A 21,236-nucleotide genomic window follows, 5' to 3' on the forward strand; every position below is an offset into this window, starting at 1 on the left:
CCTCAACCCAATAGAACACCTTTGGGATGAATTAGAGCGGAGACTGCGAGCCAGGCCTTCTCGTCCAACATCAGTGCCTGACCTCACAAATATGCTTCTAGAAGAATGGTAAAAAATTCCCATAAACACACTCCTAACCCTTGTGGAAAGCCTTCGCAGAAGAGTTGAAGCTGTTATAGTTGCAAAGGGTGGGCCAACTCCATATTAAATCCTACGGATTAAGAATGGGATGTCATTAAAGTTCATGTGCACGTAAAGGCAGGCGTCCCAAAACTTTTGGCAATATAGTGTATCTATTCTGCTGTTTGCCTATTTCTATTATTTCCATTATTGTGCTTTTTTTTTTAAACCATTTTTGAGTGCTGCATCTCACGTTTTTAGATGTAAAGACGCATTCTGTGTGAACGAGCCTTTGGCCTCTAACTCAAACACAGGCGAGTAAAATCTAACAATTTATTAGCCAATGGCTAACGACAGACATTTAGTCGCCTCGCATGAAAATTTAGTCCCATATGCGAGTGCATATGCATGGTAGAGGGTTCTGTGTTTTTGTCATTTTTATTATTTTTTAAATGTCTAGTTTGTATTAAGTTTTAGTTTGACTATTATTTTAGTACTTCAACTTAAACTAAATGAAAATGAGAAATGCTGCCTTTAAGTGTTTTTATATTGTATTTTGTTTCAGTTAAATAAATTAGTATTTCAGTTTATGTTATTTCAAGTAGTGAAAAGGTTTTTATGGTTTTAGTTTTAGTTAACAATAATAACCCAGACACTTACCTTCGGCATTCAGCATTTTCCTGTCTTTGTAAAGGTCGGTGAGGAAGAGACTGTTGACTAGTGTAGATTTTCCTAAACCTGACTCCCCTGGAAGGATCAAAAGAAAGTTTTATAGGACATCAAATATAACTTTTACTTTGGCTGTCTGTCTTTGACATCCGATGACCTCACCTGCCACCATAAGAGTAAAGGCAAACCCCTTTTTCACAGATTTCCTGTGCACTTGGTTAGGCAGCGTTGCAAAGCCAACATACTCCTTATCTTGATCCTAAAAAAAAGAGAAAAAAATCTCAGACAGTGATTTGATTTCAAAATAAGTGAACCTGGATTTTTAAAATCAAGTTCAGAGCAAGTAATATAATGGCCTGACATTACAACATTACACCACATACAGAGCATTAACATTACCTCAGCGGAGTCATAGGGGTCAAATCTGCCCCAAGGACTTTTCGGGCGAGAGGGGCTCAGGGGAGAATCCAGAGAGCTCATGGAGCTGAGCTGGCCACGGCGGGGTAACTCCGGCTCAGAACCCAGGAAACTTCTGCTCACTGGTCGTGTGAAAGTGGGTGTCCCTGGGGTGTGAGGGTGGGTGCTGCCATCGGGCTCCCTGTCCATCATGGGCGTCTCATGTCCAGGGAAAGTGTGACCGGCTCTAGGGGGCAGGTCTCTCATGGTATAGGCCAGTTCAGCATCCTCACAGTCTTCTATGGCTAAACTAGACAACTGCAGATGCAGAACACAAATAACTTTATAGTTTTAGTTTAGATAAACTTTAAATAATCAGCTTGGACCTAATGGTGCATTCTATTCGTTCTTGGGAGATTCCTAGTTATCAGTAGGAACTTTTAACTGGAATGCCCACTCAAGTCAGTGGTGCAACAGGGAAACTCAGGGGATGTGCAACAACCCTGACTTCAGAATCCAGTATGGATGCTCAGCACATAAGCCATAGTAAAAGTGTAGTAATATATTGTTTATTAGCACTTCTGTTTGTCTGTGTTTCAATAAACTCAGTGTTGCACATACTATCCAGCCTTTATTTGTGGACATGATACTTCGGGATACTGTGCAAAATACCACTTTTTATGTGTTTGTATTCCGAAAGAGCAAGCACAACAAAGGTTTTCTGACCATGATAACCTGCATTTAAAAATAGTATTGTATCTTCAGTTTTAGGAGTGCAATCTATTTTGATATTCATGTCATGAACTATGAAATGTAAGATTAACTTTGGAAAATATTCCATTGAATGTTTAAAATATATTAACAATTATGTCATTGTTCTAATATTTGCATAATGAATTGTGATCTTTTCATACTAAATCGCGATTGGTATTATTTTCTGTAGCCTATTTAATTGTATGATGAATTGTTATTGGCCATTTCTTTCTCTCATCTAATTAATAGGGGGTAACAATATATCGCATCACAATATAAATCGCAATACAAAAATGCAACAATATGAATCGTAGATAGTGACAATCTGTATTGAGTATAGTTCAGTAACATAGTCAGTGACAGAGTGCAAGAATATTTGTCTAAAATAATTCTGTATTTTCAGCTTCAGAATCATGAATATTTTTATTCTGGTGTCACCGTTGTCCTGTGCATTGGATTACCAGTACAAAGTCCAAGCCTATTCATTTCCACCCCCAATGTGATACCAAATGTAGCATTTTAATCAACAGTACATTTTTTTGTTAACTTTTTACCATAATATCGTATCGTGAGTTCAGTATCATGATATGTGTCAGATTGTGACATGAGGGTATCGTTACACCCCTACTGATCAACCATCTATATCCACACCAATGTCAAATGGATAAATGACAACAACAAAAACTGTGTGAGAAGCAGAATGATAAACTTATTTGGTGCTATTTATTTTATCATTTTTAATTATTTATTTATTTGGTCATTTTAGAGGTTGACAGATCCAGTCCCCATTTACTTTCATAATACTTAAGTGTATTGGAAGCATTATAAGAGAAAATCATAAGTGGCCTTTAATCATTCATAACATTGTTTTATCATCTGTTCACCTCAAAAATCAGTTCTCTCACCTTCACGTCTTCATGTTGTTCTAAACCTATTCATGAAACACAAAAAAGAATGCTTTTTAATTCCATAGAAAAAAAAAAAAAAAGTGAATGTGGACTGGGGCTGTCAAGCTCCAATTTTCTCCAATTTTACTGTAAATTTACATGAAATTAAATGTTAGATTAGATATATTTTACCGTTTTCCCCCGTATGTAGTAAGGAAACTTAATGTTAACCAACTAACATGTTTTAACTGTACTTTTACAGTTAAAATTACAATCAGTGTACTTTTACAGTGTACGCTCAACAGGTTTGAACGTCACACATTAACACAGCTTCAGCACAGAAAGCGCCTCAGTCTCTAATGCAAACAACGTGAGCTGCATCCAGCCTGTCACTGTTCATTAGTTCAGACACATTAATACCTCACTAATGCTCTGATCTCCTCCAGCAAGGTTCAAGAGAAGTGGGGGTCGTGAATTCAAGCACAGTTTGATTGTTTTGTTACAGCTCTAACTGCATTTCTATCATAAATGAGTAGTTGAATTGTTATGCATTCATACCTCAGGATCTGGAGTCAATGAAAGTGTGTAAACAGAGAGAAAGAGACCATATTAAAGTTTCCAAATTAATGTAAAATCGGTCAGATGCGTTTTTGACCTACATTTGCAAATCCATAATTATAAAATATATAGTGTTTATAAAAAACCCTTACCGCGTTGTCTGTACATCGCATTTACGAACCGGTTGGTGGTCGACGACAGGTGCTCCATTTTACTAGGAGTTTACATCCACTTGTCAGTGCTGTTGATGTTTACCTAAGTAAATCAATGTGGAGTTTATCTGTGGAGTTTATCTGTGGAGATTAGTACAGAAAAATCTCCGCAATTAAGTTAACGCAACTTTCCTGACACCAAATGTTCAGAGAAAAGCAAAGGTACAGCACACAGAAACCAGCACAGCCATCTGTTTAAAGCTATCAGTGAGAGCTGTGCGTCGCGTTCACTTGCAGTATACTGGGAGCGTTTTAGTTGCGTCGCGCTTGATTGGTCGACTAGGTGCCGACGCCAGTGAAGATGCGTTGGTTCGCGTCATAGTGTTTGCTTGTCGGTATAATATAATAAATATAATGCTTTTAAAATATAAATACCAATTAAAAACTGAAACAACTGGACTAAGTAGTAAATAATAAATGTGTATTCTGAACTAATTGCTATAACCATGAAAAGACATGTTTTCTTACAGTAGCCAAATGCAAAAATAGTAAATGTACCGCAGTTTAAAGGGAATAATCTTTCTGGTTGATTGAGTATCATTTTTTATTTCAAATTGTCAAACTAGGTTCTGTTAAAGACTATAGCCTACTGTAAAAACTATTTAATATAGGCTATAAAAAAGAATGTAGCCTACAGTAAACTCGATTAGCTGCAAGGGAAACATGTTACATTTAATAACATGACAATTTAATTTTACTATAAAATATGTATGAATTAGTCTACCATATACTGTGTAGGTTAATTTAGAGCGAAATAATAAAATACAAGGCAATACATTTGCTTTCCACTGATAGTTGTTTTTTGACTCATGATAATTTAAAGTTAAAAGCAGTAAAAAGATGCAGATTATATTTTTGTTACATTGGTTAGAAATTGAGTTTTTTTTTTTTTTTTGGCTATTTTGCCTTACCGCAGATCAATTCATTAACCTCAGATATTCATCAATTTTCACACACCTCAAAGCAATTTAAAGAGCTCAAATATTTGACAGAGTAATTGCTCTGTTTTTATTCTGTGTTAAAAAATGTACAATATTAATTTTAAAATTAATGTATTGGCTGGTAAATTACATTAGCAGGAGAATTACTGATTAAATAATAATAAAAAAGTTTTATTAAAATAAAAACAGTCATTCTCTATGATATAATTTAGTCAAAACTCCTTCTCCCACAGCATTTTTTTTTAAATTAAAGATCTCTCTTCCATCTTGTAGTTTCAGTGAGACACATATTGTCCTCTTCTGTTATCCAGCTGGCAAATCCTTACACATTCTCCTATTGGTGAAAATAAAAAATAAATTATATTAACAAGCTCATGAAATTCTCTCAGTGATAAAGGATAAATAAGTTGTAAGTCTTTGTGTTTTTTTGTTTTGTTTTTAATTTACCAAGCACGGGTTCTTGCACAAGCAGTTTATTCGATAGTTCTCATACAACACATAGTGAGTCGTATGTTTCAGGTCCTGCATGTGTGTGCGGATCAACATGTTCCTCAGATGAACAAAATCACTGTGAGATGGATTCTCAACTGTTGGAGAGAAAAATGGTGATGTTTAAAAGACCTGTTACATGCAGTACACCCACCATATACAACCTCTGCTATGTTCCAAGATTTTTGAACATAAAAAAATTGGTCTCTTCGTAAGGGAAAGAGCAGTGTAATCCTTTACAATTTCTCCTGTGTTTCACAGAAGGAAATCATACACATTGGAAACAACATGATAATGACATACACAATGACATAATTTCAAGATCAATTCCTGTTATCTTAAATGTTACCTCAAGTATAATGACATGACATCATGACATCTCATGGTGTGAGTAAACATACCCTCTACAATACCCCATGGATAGACACGGGCTCGAACTCTTCTGCTGTCTCTCTCTACTAATGTATTACTCCCAATAACAGCAAAGGGTATACTTCTCTATGAGAGGACATGGAAACATTGTAGAGCTGTCAGTCACCAAAAGGGTAATAAAAAACAACAAAAAGCCAACAAGCTGAACCCTTGTGAAAAACTTACCTATAATTATACTGAATGTCAAATCTTAAAAGTATATATTTTAAAAAACTGTACTTGCAGATAATGTAATATTAATATAAAAGTGCACTTTGTAATAAATGTCAAATAAAAAGTTTAAATCATTTTTTAAGCATCTTTTGTTGTACTTTAAAGATGTACACGTATATTGATGTGTTGACTAACATATTAAAGAACACTTAAAGTACTTGATTATAATTTTAACTCTAGTGTATTATTTGGTATTACATTTAAAGATAATATATTTTAAATGTAGTAAATTGCAACTTCATCATTACAAATGTGTAATTAAAAAATATATTTAAATACATGGCATACAAGTTTCAATAGAAATTACATTAATGTTTTAGTTCCCTTTCGAAAGGGAACTCAACTCTGCGTTTACCGCTATGGGGAACCGTCACTCGTGACAGGTGTCCGAAATGCCAAAGAATCACACCACTCCAATCCTATTGGCCGGCGACAGCCTATGACGTAATCATGGCGCGAACCCAGAAGTATAAAGGGGGCGCCCGAGGAAGCAGTCAACATCTTCTCGTCTTTCGGGACTGTCTTGTCTTTGCCATTGATCTCATCTCCGGTAAGGAATTACTCTGCATCATGACTGACAAACGTTTCAGGAAGTGTGCTGATCCTTGTCCCAGGTTTCTAACACCGGAGGACTCACACGACCTTTGCGTTTTTTGTTTGGCCGAGGAGCATGCGCAGACAGTGCTCGAGGGTGCTGTCTGCGTTAATTGTGAGCGTCTTCCTATGAGGACGCTCCGTTCTCGTCTGGCCCTCTTCTCGAGGGAAGAGGCGTCGGCACCTTTGCCCGGTGATTCCGGCCCTGCTTGTGCTGAGGCTGAGCGGCGGCTGAAATCATGGGGCTCACAGGTGGAGTTCGCTGAGAAATTTGAGAAGGGCGTTAACCTTTCTCAAACCGAAGCGGCTGGCGAGGACGCGCTCCTGGATGACGATGACGTCTTATCTTTGACGTCTTCGGATCCAGGAGCGAGTGCTCTTCTGGCTGCAAGCCCCAGAGAGCAGGAGATGGCCGAGGAGGGAGAAGCGGGCGAGCCCGCGGCTCCCTCCAGGCTGCCCTGCCCAGCGTATATGTAGTTATTGGAGGTTATGGAGCGCACCTTCGGCAGGCTGCAGCTGCCTCGGGAGCGCGTTAGGAAGGAGCCTGTTCGCGGCAGAATGACATCACGTTTGACATCACGCAGAAATGACATCACGTTTGAATGGCAGGGCTTACACCGCTGCGGGTCAGGCTGGTGTGGCATTGCACACGATGGCAGTGTTACAAGCCTACCAGGCTGACCTGCTTAAGGATCTGGACCAGGGGCAGGGTCTGTCCCCTGATGCGGTGGCAGAGCTGCGCCGCACCACGGATCTTGCTCTGAGGGCCACCAAGCAGACGGCCACCTCGATCGGCAGGTCGATGGCGGCCATGGTGGCCACAGAGCGACATCTGTGGTTGAACTGTGCGGACATCGGGGAGAAAGAGAAGAACAATATATCGCCTACTGAGCTTTTCGGTACCTCCGTCGAGGCGGTGGTTGAAAAGTTCAGGGAGGCGAGGGCGCGCTCTGCAGCATTTAGATCTTGTATCCCGCTCAGATCCAGCTCTGGGCCCAAACAGCCGGGAGGTCCGGGCCCGTCTCGAGTCGAGTAAGTCGCAGAGACGGCGGGATGCTAGGAGGAAGAAGCAGGACCTGAGGGAGGTGATCGATCATAGGCACCAGCAGTACCGCTGATCGATCTCCTCTCTCTCGCGGGGCATTTATTTTGTTTGCCCTCACTCTTTCTTCTTCCTCTACCTCCCGGGAGCATTTCAGACGTAAAAAAAAAGCTATGTGCTCAGGCTTTTGACAGTCAGGCTGACGGTTGGGCCCATGATGAATATTTTTCTGAAGGCCCGCCTTCTGGCTTGATAGTGAAAGGTACTTTTAGGCTTAAAAGAACTTTGGATTTTATCCTTCTTCATACTAAGAAAGGAAATCTTCGTTCTACGAGCCACAGGAGGTAAGATGGGTCTAATTTTTATATTTTAAAAGTTTAGACCTTATTTTCCTGTATAGTTTTCCTGAGCATATAGCCAGTAAATTTGAAGGGGTTATTTTGGGCAAAATAACTGAATCACTAGGCTGGCTAGTTTCTTGCAGGCCTTGTTGTTGGCCGCTAGGTTTAGCCCCCTGTGTTAAGTGCAGCTTTTCAGCTATATTATTGTCACGAATGTGGCTCCCGCCCCTCCTCTTCCGCACCACCGGAGGGAGCCGTCACCTGAATATTGACTGGTTTCCATTCGGACTACGTTTCCCATAGGCCCTCATTCCTGGGACTGATTGCGCACACACCTGCACCTCATCACTCTCACACTATTTAAGTCACACACACACACTCATTGCGAAGTCTTGATTTGCCCCGGTGATCATTACTGAGCGTTTTCTTGTGGACTGTTTCTCTGTTGCCGTTGGACTGTTTATTCCCTGTGATTCTCTGCCGCCTGCCCTGATCTGTGCTTGTGTACTGGACTGTGTTTGTCTGCCGCCTGCCTCGACCATTGCCTGTCCCTGTTTATGTCTTTGCCCTTGCCCCTGTCTGCCTTGGTGATTATCTTAATAAAAGCTGCAAATGGATCCCCACTCTGTCGACCCTTCATTACAATTATAGTCTTGTTTGAGTTTGCACTCATTATTTCAGTTATTTGTATGCAGGTCGGCCTGTTTCGGCCACCTGACTCTGTTGGTTTGTAGTGCTTCATTTTTCCCTTCATGTTTGAAGGTTGCAAAGTGAAGCCCAAGCCTGCTAGGCCTTAGCTTGTAGTTAGGCTAGAGCTAGGTTAGGTTAGGTGTTTGTTTGTTACATCACCCTTATTTTGTTATCCCCTTTTTTTCAGGGTGTATAATTCCTAGTTCTGGCTGCCTCCCGAGGGAGATGTTGGCCATATGCCCTTTCCCCTTCAATATATGTAGGTGCTATGGCTAGGGTTAACAGCTAAGGCTGTTGTTAGCCTTCCTGGTTTGTTCCCCCAGGTGGTAGTTATGCAGTGTTGCTAGGCCCCACTTTCAGAACCTGTCATGCTTATGTTTCCGCATGAGCCCCTTGATATTATTCAAGTTGAATGTACGATGCTAAATGATTTTAGCTCTCGTTCTTAAGGGTTCATCACAGATCTTAGTTCTGTTGTTAAAGGCTGTGAAACATTTATCCTGTTGGATGGCATGTATTACAAAGCATGTTTTTTGCTTTGGGTTCTAAGCCGCAGCCCTACATATCTTTGATTATGTGAGCTTACTTTAGTGCTGCCACAGGTTATCACCTGTCTCTGGATTGTAGGCTTGGGTTAGCCTCTAAGTGCGTGGTGTTGTTTGTACTCCCCGGTTAGGGTTTGTGCTTCACTGAGTGCATCACCTGTTGGATTGCACACTCAGGTTGAGTGTAGACAGTCTTATTCTGCTTAGAATAGATATGGTCTTTGTTCACTCCCGGTTGATCCTGACCACAGCAACTGTTTTACATTTACTGTTAGATTGTTGGCTCTTTTGTTAGTAGCCTCTCTTCCAAGTACAGCTTGTCTTGGGCGCTGTTGGTTTACGATCATGAGTTTGCTCACATATCTTAGCACTGCCTCAGGCTTATGCGCATGTCGTTTGAGGTAGTAGGCCTTGTGGGCCTCCCTTAAACCATGGTAGCATATGTTATTTGTACCATGTACATTTGCCTGTTGGAATGTGTAGGCTTAGCTCAGGTTGTGTAGCTAGTTACCCACAACTAGTTTGTTGGGTCTAGAGCTGGTCCCCTTTGAGCTTGGTCCCTATTATGACCACTGGCTGGCGCCACATGGTGTTAAAAGTAGTAGGCCCTTTCAGGTCTCCTTTTTAATCCTCATGTTGGCACGGCTGAGTTGGTTATGTTGCACTCATTCCATGGTTGAGTCTTAATTTTTTCTGACTTACACCGCCATTGACCACGCCCACCTCTGTAAGAGTAGGCCCTAGGTCAGGCCTCTCTTAAGTGTTGTGTGTGTGTACTCTTCCAAGTGTTGGTTGTTTACGAGTACTTGGCCTGCTGGCTGGTTTAGTCACTAAGTTACCTTTGGCTGGTGCCATATGTTTAGTTTGCATGTTGGCTCAGTTTGCGTTGGTTTCTATTTGACTCATCACCATGGATGGGTCTTGATCGCCACTAGCTGTCGCCACGTGTTTATGAGTCGTAGGCCTTTTTAGGCCTCCTATGTATCATGTTGGAGCTCGGCTTTGTAGTCCTCTCGCTTAGAGAGTAAAAGGTGCTTTACTGAGTACTTTTTCTGAGTGGCTTGCCTCTCAGGGTAAGTTCTTGTGTTAAAACCAGCTATTTGTGTGGTTTTATGCATTTACTTCCTTGAGCTTGGTCTCCTTTAGCTCTAGTAGAGCTAAGTAGTTACCTTGTTGTTTACTTGGTTCTATTTTTGCTCCTAGAACTTTAGTGGCCGCTAGCTGACGCCACGTGTGACGGGTAGGCCCTCAGGGCCTCCTTGAGGAACATGCTGGCTTATACCTTTTTTGTGTTTTCTTTAATAGTTTTTACTGAAAACAGTAAAAGGGGATTTATGTCGCTGTAGTCGGTTTGTTTTGCCTGGAGCTTGATAATACTGCCACGAGCTGATGCCACGTGCCTGCTGAGGTTATAGGCCCATGGGGCCTTCTTTAGCGCATGATGGCGTATGCTGTACTCCTCTTGCTTAAAGAGTAAAAGGTTCTTTACTGAGTACACTGCTCGCTGGATTGTGTTGGGATGGACAGTTTGTGGGCACCCACAGTAGCTTTATTGCATGGTTGGTCGTGCGCTGCAGCACATTTGTTTTAGGCGAGTGGCTTCTTTGTCACCCTGAAATACCACCATCCGTTTTATGTCTCTGGTGTGATTCTAGTTCTTCTTCAGAACTTCAGTTATGTTGTAGGCTCTTTTCCAGCCTCCATAATTATGTGCCTACAGTATGGTCTATCTGTTAGGTTGAGCTTCGTACTTCCCTTTGGGTTGACTTTGTAATTGTGCTTAGCTCCCTAAGCTGGTCATTGGTTGTCGACTTCTATGAAGTCTCCCACTGAGACCAGCCCCCTAGGCTGGTTTGTGCTCCCCTGTTCCAGGGTTTTTCTAGTGCACAGCCTCCTCAGGTGCATTTGTCAGACACTGAGTAGATCCCAAGATGAGCGGGTTTTTACTCCCCTCAATACGAGGGTTTATAGCACTCAGCTGAGTTCTGCTCTCCGGGATGCCCAACTCTGCGCGTGGGTTTGAGTTGCTCACTGCTCTCTCACAGTCGCTCTTACTTGCTCTCTTCTCTGAAGAATGCTCTATGGAGATTCTGTGTAACAGATAGGGCTGGCCCAGACTATTCTGGCCTTCGCCAAGTTAGTACGGCTTCCCTGGTGGCGTCGAGGGTGAATTTGTTCCCCTCTAGTGCCTGGCCGGGGTTCCCTTTGGTTTCCTGGCCACATTCCCTTTAAGGGACCACTTTCCACGGAATGCTGGTCCCAGATGCCCTGAGCAGCATTGGAAGGCTTTCTGCGGAGGGCCTCTTTTAGGCTCAGCTTGGGCTGTTGGCCGTAGGGAATGCTGTCACTTACAGCCTTGCGTGACCCGAGGGGGAGTTGCTCCCGGCGTTTCTCTGGAAACTGCTGTATGTTTGTCTAGTCCAGGGGTGTCCAACCCTGCTCCTGGAGAGCTACCATCCTGCAGATTTCAGCTCCAACCCCAATCAAACACACCTGAACCAGCTAATCAAAGTGTTCAGGGTTGCTTGATAATTACAGACAGGTGTGTTGGAGCAGGGTTTGAACTGAAGTCTGCAGGACGGTAGCTCTCCAGGAGCAGGGTTGGGCACCCCTGGTCTAGTAATTTGGCATGCACTCTCCTTAGCATGGCGGCGTGGGTATATCGTTCCCCATAGCGGTAAACGCAGAGTTGAGTTCCCTTTCGAAAGGTTCCCTGAGAGCAGGGAACGAGACTCTACGTTGCCATGCCATGCTTCGGGCTGCCTGCTGGACAGTCCCTCAAGACGAGTAGGTGTTGACTGCTTCCTCGGGCGCCCCCTTTATACTTCCGGGTTCGCGCCATGATTACGTCATAGGCTGTCGCTGGCCAATAGGATTGGAGTGGTGTGATTCTTTGGCATTTTGGACACCTGTCACGAGTGACGGTTCCCCATAGCGGTAAACGCAGTCTCGTTCCCTGTTCTCAGGGAACCATGGTTACATACATAACCTGAGACGTTTACTATAAATGCCTGTCAGTACATTTAAAAGTACATTTCACCATATTTCAAAGACAATAGAATTATGTAATTACATATAAGTCCTATACTCTACACTCTAATGTTCAGCTAATTACACTTAATATAAATGTAAACTATAATATATAATATTTATGTATAATTAATATTTATATATAATATTTTTTTGTGTACTTTTCACAAGGCAAGGAATACATCACAACTTCTTTTAAAAAGCAAAAAGAAATCTGTGACTCATTTCCAAAAGAAAACAATATAGTGTCCTGTAGTGCTGACCTTTAACTCTAGATCCTGCTGCCTGAAGGGATCATTATTATTCATATCACACTCTGGGACCTGGAAGATCTTGATTTTATAGTTGTCAATCTCTGTCAAAATCTAAGGATACAAATGCAATACACTTGTTCAAATAGTAGATCTGGTGATTGTTGTTGACAATGGAAGTCATGTTCTCAAAAATATCTATATGATACACTTTTGAAACATATACTGTATGTAGGCTTTCTCAGATTGTCAGTACATACTCATTCTCACCTTGGCTTTCATATTGCGTGTCTCTTTTGGAGTGAGGCTGTCTGCTTTAGCCAGCACTGGCACAATGTTGACCTTCTGATCCAGGGCCTTCATGAAGTTCACATCAATTGGTTTGAGACTGAGAAAGCACAAAGGGCATTTGTTAACTGACTTAACAAATGACGGTCTCATCTCTGCAGTATATTTTTATGGTTGTTGAAATCCCGAGACAGAAATAACCACAAAACCTGTGCTGAGAAGAGGTCTTACCCATGGCCATGAGGTGAGATGAAGTACAGACAGCAGTGCACTCTGTTGTCCGTTATGTTTTTACGGTTCAGCCCGATCTCATCTCTGCGGTACTTCTCCATCTGCTGGTCAACATAATGAACTGCGGCCTTCCAGCTGCAAGCAAAACGATGTCTAAATACCTTTTAGAATGTTTCATAATTCCTGTTAACAGGACCCAAGTAATTAAGAGTAAATTACTTGGGTCCTGGGTCCTTGGGTCCTGTTATGCATTTCAACTCAATGCATAACATGTCAAAATATTTAAAGAATTGCTTTCTTATTTTAAAAAATATATATTATTAATAGCACTAAACTATGTTTAAATTAATACACTCACACGAGATGTAGACTCTAGTCACAGAGGCTAATATGATCAGCTCAAATGATGACCTGAATTTTATACCAGAAACCAGTGTTGTACCACGAGTTATGTAATCATTACTTTTTTCAAGTAACTAGTAAAGTAACGCATTACTTTTAAATATCTGTTACTTTTTCAAATAAGTAATGCAAGTTACTTTGTTTTCCCATTTACTGACTGAAAGCTCTCCTGTCCCCGTGTTGAAAGAAATCATGAAAAGGTTCAGAGGCATTGTGTGCGCTTCGTAAACATGACGGTTATTGTAGTTCTAATCTAAATGTGAGCAGGCATTTACTCATCTCACTTGGACGAAAACAGATTCAGTATTCCTCAAAATGAATAAAAACAGTAAAATGCATACTCAGAATATTAAGCAAACCTGCAATAATTAAATATGTTAAATTAGACAAATATACTTTATGTATTTAATCTCACTTTATGAACCAATATCTTTGCTGCTGTTCTTTGATGATCCAATTCAACAATACTAATAAGCAAAAAGGACTTTAGATAAACATCAGATTTGTGTTTCATTTTTTTTTTTTTTTTTTTTTGCTGAAGTAAGAGTGTTGATTGAACTAACTTCTCCTTTATCATATTTTTCTGCAATCCAGAATGGCAGCCCAGCTGAAAGGTTTGTTTGAGCTGCGCCCTCTACTGTACAGGTGTGAATTTGCATTTCCTTCAGCCTGAGGCTTGTTCATTTCAAATTTGGTGTGAAAGAAAGGGCCTTTACATTTGTCAAAAATAGAACTTTTTTAATATATATAAAAAAACAAGCAAGCCCAGCCCAGATGAGAAAAAGACATAACTCATTCCATTCCATTAAAATTAACACAACTAGTTACTTTTTTAGGCAGTAACGCAATATTGTTATGCATTACTTTTAAGTAACTTTCCCCAACACTACCAGAAACGCCATTTTATTGGACAGTTTCATTTGGGGAATAAATGAATCATAAAACACGTTGCTGTTGCATGATGCTTCTACACCCCTAGATGTCAGTATAAGCTCAATATCAACAACTGCAGCATAAACAAAAAATGACTGAGTGCACCTTTAACACTTAAGTACCTTTCATTATTATTAATGGCATCTCCAAAACCAGGGGTGTCAATAACAGTGAGCCTTAGATTTACTCCCTCTTCAACAATGTCAACGGTGCTTTTTGTTATTGACACTGTCTGAGCTATCTTCTCTGTGAGACAGAAATGGATAAATTTCACAACAGATCTTTTCTGCATGATTTTTGGATGCTTTGTCCTTAATTGCTTTTATAAGAAGTATGAATACAATTGTTGTTGAGTAATGTTAAGTGTACCTGAAACATCAGGAATGCATCTGTCCATATAGAGGTTTGTGAGGAAAAGGCTGTTGACAAGAGTGGATTTGCCTAAGCCAGACTCACCTAAACATACAAATTATATATTTTAAAATTAAAATTTAGTTAAATATGAAACGTTTTTAAAGGGTTAGTTCACCCAAAAATGAAAATTATCCCATGATTTACTCACCCTTAAGCCATCCTAGGTATATATGACTGTCTTCTTCAGACGAACACAATCGGAGATATATTTAAAAATATCCTTGCTCCTCCAAGCTTTATAATGGTTGTGAAGGGGGGCCACATTCTGAAGCCCCCCAAAAAATGTATCCATCAATAATAAAAGTAATTCATACAGCTCCAATGGGTTAATAAAGGCCTTCTGAAGTGAAGCGATCCATATTTAGAACTTTATTAACTATAATAACTAGCTTTCAGCAGACGGCCGTATGCACTGATTTGCGGCGGAAGAGCAACCTCTGACCCGACGAATGATGCAATGACGAACGCAGAACCCTCTGGACCCCTTCCTGTTCGTCAGAGTGATGAGATACTTAGCAGACTATCATCACTCAATGGCTGGCTGTCTAAGTGGTGTCCGCAGAATAATATAGGGTTCATAGACAATTGGAAAAGTTTTTGGGGCAGACCTGACCTGTTAAAAGGATATGGTATCCATCCTTCCTGGGATGGTGCCACTCTTCTCTCTAGTAATATGGCACATAGTCTTAGAGCTGAAACATGACAAACCGGGACCCAGGTCAGGAAGCAGACAGACCGGCTAAACCGACCGTTTGCTAGCTGTCTCACATCAAAGAAGTCAGATAAATCCCAACACATAGAGACTCTTTCACCTAGATATCATCACATAGAGACTGTGTCTGTACCCCGAATTAATAAATACAAAAAAATTTGAGGGTAAAAATTTAATTGATGTTCAACAAATAAAAAACAGATATAATTCTGATGAACAAATGATAAAGCTCGGTTTGCTTAATATTAGATCCCTTTCTTCAAAAGCACTTATTGTAAATGATATTATCACAGACAATAATCTAGATGTGCTGTGTTTGACAGAAACTTGGCTAAAACCAGACGATTACATTACTTTAAATGCGTATTATCGACACGAGCCACGTCGGAAAGGCAAAGGGGGAAGTGATGCTGTAATTTATAGTAATATCTTCAGTATTACTCAGTATTACTTAGTCTTTCAAATATATTTTATTCGAAGTGATGGTGCTTTTTGTAACGTTATGTAATGTAAGTGACAAATCCCATTTGACTTTTGCGTTGGCTACTGTATACAGGCCACCAGGGCACCATACAGACTTTATAAAAGAATTTGCCGATTTTCTATTGGAGTTAGTACTGGCTGCAGATAAAGTCCTTATGGTTGGTGATTTTAATATCCATGTAGATAATGAAAAAGATGCATTGGGATTGGCATTTGCAGACATTCTAAACTCTATTGGAGTAAGACAACACGTGTCAGGACCCACTTATTGTCGTTATCATACTTTAGATCTAATATTGTCACAGCAGTAATGACTTTATGAACTTCTTTACTTGCAAGATTGATAATATTAGAGAGAAAATTATAACCATGCAACCGTCTACTACAGTATCGTGTCAGACAGCGCATTGTATTGTCCCTGAGGAAAAATTCCATTCATTCCCTGCTATAGGAGAGGAAGAATTGTCTAAACTCGTTAAATCATCAAAATCAACAACATGTATGTTAGACCCTATACTGACTAAGCTATTGAAAGAGATGCTTCCAGAGGTCATAGATCCTCTTCTTAATATCGTTAATTCATCTTTATCACTAGGATACGTACCAAAAACTTTTAAGCTGGCTATTATTAAACCTCTTGGTCCTAGAGAATTAGTCAATTACAGGCCGATCTCGAATCTACCTTTTCTATCAAAAATACTAGAAAAGGCAGTATCATCACAACTATGTTCCTTTTTAGAAAGAAATGGTATCTGTGAGGATTTCCTGTGAGGATTTCCAGTGAGGATTTCGATCGTACCATAGTACTGAGACTGCTCTCAATAGAGTTACTTGCTCTTATTATTTGCTCTTATCATCAGATCTTGGTTGTATCTCTCTATTAATGTTACTGGATCTTAGTGCTGCATTCGACACTATCAACCACATAAGTGGAATTGCATTGGCATGGTTCAAATACTTATCTGACCGTTATCAGTTTGTAGTAGCAAACGAAGAGATGTCATATCGATCACGAGTTCAATATGGAGTACCACAGGGATCAGTACTAGGACCTGTTGCTTTTCACTCCGTACATGCTACCCTTGGGAGATATCATTAGGAAGCATGGCGTTAGTTTTCACTGTTACGCTGATGATAGTCAGCTCTATATTTCTTCGCGCCCTGACGAAACTTACCAATTCACAAAATTAATGGAATGCACAGCTGATATAAAAAATTGGATGACCAGTAATTTCCTACTACTAAATTCAGAAAAAGAGATTCTAATTATTGGACCAAAAACTTCTGCATGTAATAACCTAGAATACTGTCTAACACTTGATGGCTGCTCTGTTAAGTCTTTGTCATCAGTTAGGAACCTGGGTGTGCTCTTTGATACCAATCTCTCATTTGAAAGCCACATTTCTAGCATTTGTAAAACCGCATTCTTCCACCTTTAAAAATATATCTAAACTACGACATATGCTCTCAATGACAAATGCGGAACAGTTAGTTCATGCGTTCATGACCTCAAGTCTGGATTACTGTAATGCTCTACTGGGTGGTTTCCCTGCTCGTTTGATAAATAAACTACAGCTGGTCCAAAACGCAGCAGCTAGAGTTCTTACTAGAACCAGGAAGTATGACCATATTAGCCTGGTTCTGTCAACACTGCATTGGCTCCCTATTAAACATTGTATAGATTTTAAAATCTTGCTAATTACTTACAAAGCACTAAAAGGTTTAGCTCCCCAGTACCTGAGCGAGCTCTTAACACATTATAGTCCTTCACGTCTATTGCGATCTCAGAATTCTGGCCAGTCGATAATACCTAGAATATCAAAATCAACCGCAGGCGATAGATCATTTTCCTTTTTAACACCTAAACTTTGGACCAGACTTCCTAGCATTGTTCGGGAAGCAGACACACTATGTCAGTTTAGATCTAGACTAAAAACACATCTCTTTAACCTGGCATACGCATAACACATTATCAATTTATGTTTTCACATCCGTTAAAGGATTGTTAGGCTGCATAAATTAGGTCAGCCATGTTGTACTCGTTACATCAGAAGAAGAATGGCATCTACGCTAATATTACTCTCTCTATATCCCGAGGTTTACCGTAGTCAGCTGGATCGGGGCCGTATCCAGGCCATATCCAGATCAGATGGAGGACCTGTGCCTAGACACAACGACAACGCAGCCCTGAAGTGTCAGCAGAGATTGCGTCAACTAGATCATCCCCTGTGAAGGCCTCACCGACACGACAGCCAGTGGCACAGATACCCAACAAACCGTCCCATAACGGCGTGATGAATACGATCTTCAATTAGATGGAACTGGATTAAATATTTTGACTGTTGCGAACCCAATCGGACTTATGACCTGTAACGCTGCCTGAGTCATAATCATGCACTGTTCGCTGTTGGCCAGAGGAGAACTGGCCCCCCCAACTGAGCCTGGTTTCTCCCAAAGTTTTTTTCTCCATTTTTGTTGCCTGTTGGTCACCTGATGTCAGTTGGAGTTGGAATTTGGGTTACTTGCTGCTGTCGCCTTTGGCTTGCTTAGTTGAGGACACTTGATATTCAACAATGTTTTTGATCTGCCTGCATTGACACCATTGTATGCAAACAGAACTGAGCTGGACGATGACATCACTGTTTTCTCCAGTGCTGATATATAGATAAATTACCTAAATTAATAACTATTGATTTTTACAGTGGAATGAATCAATACTGAATTTATTTAAGCTGGACAATGACACCATTTTCTTTAAGAGCTGCTGTGCAGCCAAAATTATTTGCCAGTTATCACTGTAAAGCTGCTTTGACACAATCTGCATTTTTAAAAAGTGCTATATAAATAAAGGGTGACTTGACTTGACTAAGAGAAGAGGGGCTTGAGTTTGTTGCCAGCCCTATTTGTTTGAACCGCGAGAGGTGTCTAAGCTTACGCTACTCCTACATCTTGCGTCATACATCGCGTCAGGGGGTTACTCATTTGGCGCAAGTTGACTTGCGCAGTAAGCATACGGTCGTCCACCGGAAGCTAGCTATTTAAATTTATAAAGTTTTAAATATGGATATTTTTCTTACAAAAATGCATCACTTCACTTCAAAAGGCCTTTATTAAAGGGTTAGTTCACCCAAAAATGAAAATAATGTCATTTATTACTCACCCTCATGCCGTTCCACACCCGTAAGACCTTCGTTAATCTTCGGAACACAAAATCATAACGCTCCGAAGCTTCATGAAGCAGTGTTTTGAAATCGGCCATCACTATATAAGTCGTCATTTTGTTTTTTTGGTACACCAAAAATATTCTCGTCGCTTTATAATATTAATATTGAACCACTCTACTCACATGAACTGATTTAAATATGTTTTTAGTACATTAATGGATCTTGAGAGAGGAAATGTCATTGCTGGCTATGCAGGCCTCGATGAGCCATCGGATTTAATCAAAAATATCTTAATTTGTGTTCCGAAGATTAACGAAGGTCTTACAGGTGTGGAACGGTATGAGGGTGAGTAATAAATGACATTATTTTCATTTTTGGGTGAACTAACCCTTTAACCCCCTGGAGCCGTATGGATTACTTTTATTATGGATGGATTCTTTTTTTTTTGGCTTCAAAATGTGGCCCCCCATTCACAACCATTATAAAGTTTGGAGGAGCAAGGATATTTTTAAATCTCTGATTGTATTCGCCTGAAAGAAGATAGTCATACACACCTAGGATGGCTTGAGGGTGAGTAAATCATGGGATAATTTTCATTTTTGGGTGAACTAACCCTTTAAGCAAGGATGCATTAAATGCACTTTTGAACTTTCTAAATAATCCTGAAAATATATCACAACTGTTTCAACATTGATAATAATAAGAAATGTTTCTTGAGCAGCAAATCATCATATTAGAATGATTTCTGAAGGATCATGTGACACTGAAGACTTGGAGTAATGATGCTGAAAATTCAGCTTTGATCACAAAAATAAATATATATTAAAGTAGAAAAGGGGGGGGGGGGGTTTATTGTAATAATACCTCGCAATAATACTGTTTTTACTGTATTTTTGATCAAATAAATGCTTCTTTCAAAAACAGTATTGTGTGTGTTTCTTACCAACAACCATGAGATTGAACACAAATCCTTTTTTCACTGCTTTCTGCCGGACTTGGATTGGCAGTGTCACAACGCCAACATATTCCTGGGAGGGACAACGAAAAATGTATGTCACATCATCCGTCTTTTTAAAGTGTAATAATATTTCACAATATTACTGTGTTTTACTGTATTTTTGATAAAATGAGAGACTTCATCACACTTTGTGTGTTACAATACCTCTGAGGAGTCATATGGGTCAAAGCAGCCCTGTGGATTCTTGGGACTCTTAGGTGATTTTTCATCAATGGGAAGACTCTTTCGTTCATGCAGAGATGGGGATAAGCAGAATGTGTCAGAGGAAAGGATACATTCATCTTTGTCCTCTGCTTGAGTGGAGTCAAGAAGAGAAGTGTCAGGATCCCTGGGGAGACTCTCCATTCCAGAGTCATCCAGCACTAAGGAAAACTATCAGAAAGGCAGATTGACAGCTTGTGTGAACTGAATTTGTACTTGTTCCTAAATCTTTTCAAAGCTATTTATACATTGCAATATAGGACCTACCTCCTCTACTAAGGCAGATATTCATGATAAGATGATGTGGCACGGGAAATAGACAAATAACAATAATAATAGTAATTTCCTTGACAACACTATCTGTATAGCATACAGTATTTACTCTCTAGAACAACACCAATTTGCTGTAAGATTAAAGAAAATTTATTTTAATCACAAACATAAAAATTGACAGATTTATTGTTACCTTGAAGGTCGATGTCCTCAATCTGTAAACCATCTGGACGTTTAATAGACACTGTGGATTTTTAATAGACGCTGTTACACTTTACTGTTTTTTTTTAATGTTTGTGGTGATGTTTTAAATTATGCCGTGATTGCACTTAACCTCTTATTTTCCCTTCAAGTTCATTAATAATGTTATGACTTAATCAAAACACAGTAGATACAGTGTATATGCATCAGTCAAAGAAACTTCATGTTGTACTGTATCTTGGCTCTCTGAGACCCATAAATTATTTTTTAAATATAGTAATTCCTTATGTTAAGGTCATGAAGTATCAACCTGATATCCAAATATTTGTTCGTTTAGATATCCATAGTCTCACCGGCTAAATCGGCATAACTGTTATTACATAACGAAAGTTTATTTACTTAAAAATGCAGGAGGAACATAATAATGAATTATTCTTTAAGCATAATAATGGGTATTAGCTAATAAGCAGGCTACTTACTGTGCTTAGATATATTCCTCAACTATTGAGAAATGCTAGTTTTCGCCTAAACAATGAATGAACTCGCGATAAACTCCCCTTACAAAAATTAACCATGGTTTTATTACAGTAAAAGTGTAGTAACCATGTTTTTTTTGTTTTTGGCAGATTGCAAAACAATGGTTAATTTTCGTAATGATTCCGTCAACCAACTCATTCAAAACGTTACAAATTACAGTTCAAAAGAATATAATTAGTTTGTCGGCTGTAAAACGTCCAACAGACAGTGGTAAAT

The 21,236-nt window shown here is 39.8% G+C and overlaps 2 protein-coding genes across 3 annotated transcripts in view; both read right to left on the reverse strand.

Annotated features, from left to right (window-relative positions):
- The window catches only part of septin4a (septin 4a), a 20,333-nt gene extending 15,521 nt beyond the window's left edge, over window positions 1-4,812 (reverse strand). Inside the window, exons 1-4 of one of the 2 annotated variants that reach the window (XM_051877015.1) lie at window positions 3,536-4,812; window positions 1,189-1,503; window positions 952-1,048; window positions 781-867 (exon numbers count right to left, since the gene is read on the reverse strand). In XM_051877015.1, coding sequence (XP_051732975.1) covers window positions 781-867; window positions 952-1,048; window positions 1,189-1,503; window positions 3,536-3,556 — 520 coding nt within the window. In that variant the 5' untranslated portion in view covers window positions 3,557-4,812. Of the gene's footprint in view, window positions 1-780; window positions 868-951; window positions 1,049-1,188; window positions 1,504-2,843 lie in introns of both variants that reach the window. The other variant, XM_051877016.1, reaches the window with a different exon arrangement.
- Window positions 4,578-21,190, reverse strand: zgc:162239 (uncharacterized protein LOC558037 homolog). The gene is made up of 11 exons (XM_051877017.1): window positions 20,476-21,190; window positions 19,953-20,180; window positions 19,734-19,818; window positions 14,387-14,473; window positions 14,140-14,263; window positions 12,683-12,817; window positions 12,434-12,551; window positions 12,176-12,277; window positions 5,427-5,523; window positions 4,984-5,123; window positions 4,578-4,870 (listed from the first exon to the last, which is right to left on the reverse strand). The coding sequence occupies exons 1-11, from the start codon at window positions 20,506-20,508 to the stop codon at window positions 4,859-4,861; spliced, it is 1,161 nt and encodes a 386-aa protein (XP_051732977.1). The 5' UTR covers window positions 20,509-21,190; the 3' UTR covers window positions 4,578-4,858.
- Between the last annotated feature and the right edge of the window lie 46 nt (window positions 21,191-21,236).

Source organism: Ctenopharyngodon idella, chromosome 21 (genome assembly GCF_019924925.1).
Source record: "Ctenopharyngodon idella isolate HZGC_01 chromosome 21, HZGC01, whole genome shotgun sequence".
Lineage (NCBI taxonomy): Eukaryota > Metazoa > Chordata > Actinopteri > Cypriniformes > Xenocyprididae > Ctenopharyngodon > Ctenopharyngodon idella.